This window comes from Lactuca sativa, chromosome 5, assembly GCF_002870075.4.
Source record: "Lactuca sativa cultivar Salinas chromosome 5, Lsat_Salinas_v11, whole genome shotgun sequence".
In the NCBI taxonomy this organism is placed as follows: domain Eukaryota; kingdom Viridiplantae; phylum Streptophyta; class Magnoliopsida; order Asterales; family Asteraceae; genus Lactuca; species Lactuca sativa.
This window is the reverse complement of record NC_056627.2, coordinates 162580083-162583815: the sequence shown is the minus strand read 5'-3', so window position 1 is coordinate 162583815 and position 3733 is coordinate 162580083. Positions and strand designations below refer to the sequence as shown.

At 38.0% G+C, this 3733-nt stretch overlaps 1 protein-coding gene across 1 annotated transcript; it reads left to right on the top strand.

The window, feature by feature from the left end:
• The first annotated feature begins 329 nt into the window (after positions 1 to 329).
• Positions 330 to 2843, top strand: LOC111877005 (cytochrome P450 98A2). Its single transcript, XM_023873558.3, has 3 exons — positions 330 to 952; positions 1602 to 1999; positions 2094 to 2843. Exons 1-3 carry the CDS (start codon positions 469 to 471, stop codon positions 2736 to 2738), a joined length of 1527 nt encoding a protein of 508 aa, XP_023729326.1. The 5' UTR covers positions 330 to 468; the 3' UTR covers positions 2739 to 2843.
• Positions 2844 to 3733: the final 890 nt, after the last annotated feature.

Genomic DNA, 3733 nt, shown 5'->3' with positions numbered 1-3733 from the left:
CAAAATTATGGCTTAAACGTTATGACGTTTATGATTTTATCTATGTAAAATTCAATATACTTACATTACATACAATACGATTCAATATATATTCACACATCGTCACTTCCCTCCTTGCTCACAAAAGACATACACACAACCTACACATACCGATTTATATCCTTCATGTCATTATATCCCACCTTACTATTAATAAATAATGTTTCAGAAAATAAGTTACGTAGATTATAAATCTAAATAATGTTTCAGAAAATAAAATCAAACGTTACACAAGTTAGAAATTGATATGTCGACAATCTTCTCCACCACTACATAACGACATTTTACCAGAATACCCTTTACCAAACTTCAACCGATCGTCAATGAAAACTACCAAAATACCCTCTCACCAACCTTCACCAACTCCTCCATTCCACGCTGTATATTTAAACATTTCGATTGTCCTCCACTCCACCACCGTGTGCCACCATGACCCTCCTACTCCTCCCCCTCTCATTCCCTTTATTCTTCCTAGCTTACATACTCTACCAAAAACTCCGATTCAAGCTCCCACCGGGCCCACGCCCATGGCCAATCGTCGGAAATCTCTACGACGTCAAACCAGTCAGGTTCCGCTGCTACGCCGAGTGGGCACAACAATACGGTCCGATCATCTCCGTCTGGTTTGGATCAATTCTAAACGTCGTCGTGTCCAACAGCGAGTTAGCAAAAGAAGTACTTAAGGAAAAGGACCAGCAAATGGCGGACCGGCACCGGAGCAGATCGGCGGCGAAGTTTAGCAGAGAAGGGCAGGATTTGATTTGGGCGGATTATGGACCACACTATGTGAAGGTTCGGAAAGTATGTACGCTTGAGCTGTTTTCACCGAAGAGACTTGAAGCTCTTAGACCAATTAGGGAAGATGAAGTTACTGCTATGGTGGAATCCATCTTCAAGGACTGTACCCATCCTGGTAAGTCTCTTTTTCATCGATTTTTTTGCTTAGTTATAGCGTAGACATCAATTTTTATGGTTTTATGTATTAACTTATCAGATTTGTTATAAAAGGATTAGCATATTTAGGGGCAAAATGGTCAATCCTTTTTTTCAAAAGGATTTTGATATTTAAGGGAAATATGGTTAATCTATTTTTTTCTTAAATTGTAATGATTATAAAAATATAAAACTGATTATAAAGTTGTAAAAGATAATTAAAAAAAATGATTTAGACTAATACGATATTTTGAAAGTCAAAAAAGGGTGAATATGATATGAAAAATTAGGTTGGTTTTCATTTTAACAATGGACATATATAAAATTCACCCTTTAATTTTTAACATTAAACTTTTTGTCCAATATAAACCAAAAAAAATAATAATAATTGAAATATTCGGTGAAATGTCCGTTGGATAAGGGTGGATGGTTGTTGGTGCCATGGTGGGGCGACGGCTAATGCGTACGCACTAAAATTTTATATTGTTTCTAATATATTATACAGTTCATAATTTTTCAATTCAAGTATCTAAATTATAATCGATACAAATAATTAATAAATATTATTTAAAAAACTATGATAAATGTTAGCACCAAATCTATGTTGACAAAGTTACTCACTTGTCCAGATAAGATTGGCAAGAGTTTGCTAGTGAAATCCTACCTAGGAGCAGTAGCATTTAACAACATCACCCGACTCGCTTTCGGGAAACGATTTGTAAACTCCGAGGGCGTGATCGATGAACAAGGGAAAGAGTTCAAAGCTATCGTGGCCAACGGGCTAAAGCTTGGTGGATCTTTAGCCATGGCTGAACACATTCCATGGCTCCGGTGGTTCTTCCCACTTGAAGAAGAAGCCTTTGCCAAACACGGAGAACGCCGTGATCGGTTGACCCGAGCCATTATGGAGGAGCACACCGCCACTCGTTTAAAAACCGGTGGAACCAAGCAACATTTTGTCGATGCTTTACTAACACTTCAAAAGCAATATGACTTGAGTGATGACACTGTTATCGGCTTACTTTGGGTACTAATCACTAATCTTTACTTTTGACTTATACTGGACAAGTTTTCTAGGACTATTTTTGTGATTAATTTGAATGTTTTTGAATCACGAACAGGACATGATCACAGCGGGAATGGACACAACCGCAATCTCAGTTGAGTGGGCAATGGCCGAGCTAATAAAGAATCCACGGGTCCAAGAAAAAGCTCAACAAGAATTAGACACTGTAATCGGCTACGAACGTGTACTCATAGAACCCGACTTCTCAAACCTCCCATACCTCCAAAGTGTAGCCAAAGAGGCCTTACGGTTGCACCCTCCAACCCCACTCATGCTCCCTCACAAAGCCAACACAAATGTCAAAGTTGGCGGTTACGACATCCCGAAAGGGTCTAACGTTCATGTAAACGTGTGGGCCGTGGCCCGCGACCCCGCCACATGGAAAAACCCGTTGGAGTTTAGACCTGAGCGGTTCCTTGAAGAGGATGTGGATATGAAAGGACACGATTATAGATTATTGCCGTTTGGTGCGGGAAGGAGGGTGTGTCCGGGTGCTCAGTTAGGGATTAATCTAGTGACCTCTATGTTGGGTCACCTTTTGCATCATTTCTCCTGGGCTCCGGCTAATGGTTTGAGCCCAGAAGAAATTGATATGTCAGAAAACCCAGGGTTGGTGACGTACATGCGGACCCCGCTTGAAGCTGTCGCCACACCTAGGTTACCTGCTGTGTTGTATAAACGTGTGGCTGTTGATATGTAACTTTGTTTGTTTTTTAAAGGTATCGCGTCGGTTACATTTATAGTTTGCCGAGTTTTGTATGTTTATCAAGGTTGGGTGGTGGAAAGAAAGAGATGTTACATATTCCTTTTTTGATGTTACGTTATGGGCAAACATATATAAGAGCAAAGATAGGACTCGACTAAATTTGAACAATTTTTATTATATTTTTGATGTTAGGATGAAGATGGTATTTAAGTCTTTTATTCATATTCTTTAAGATTCAGGAAGGGCACGAAATCAAAAATAGTTTGGCACAATAGTGAAACTATATATAATGCTACACCAATCATAAACAACACTTTATTGAGTTGAGGAATTTCGTCGAACATATTGTAAGCAATAATAGAAAGAAAACGCTATCTATGGAATATGAAGTTCGCGATTAAATCTGAACAGAATAATCAATTGCTAAAGTAGCCAATTGCAAAAAAATAGTAGCATGTTTGATGCAATGATCGATAAGCCGGTTGGGGTCATATATCAATAATGTAACCACAAAACTCCGATGACAAGGCCTTAAGTGTAAAACCGATTCTTCTTAAACAGTCATGTGGACTTTTATGATATCACAATATCACATATTTGTTTTATCCATAGAGAGCAACATAAAGATACCTTAAGGAACAAATGAATGTATTCAACATCTTGCCATCTTATGTTAGCTAAACAACACATGGTCCCGTTGAGGAATTTTACCGTATACAAATCAAAACATAACCAGAAATTGATGAAATCAACAACATAAATCATAAATAATGGAACATGGGAAGTGAAAAATCATTGAAATGAACTCAAACAAGCATAACAATCATCATGGATAGTTCAACGAACCTTAAGAGCTAATGTCTATACATATAGTGTTTCGAATTAATTGCAACTACGCTGCTTTTTGAACATCTCAATTCAATTTAGAGGAAATAAAATCTATAGCGAAAATGGAATTGGAACTTGGAAACGGTCGTTTGTATACAAAT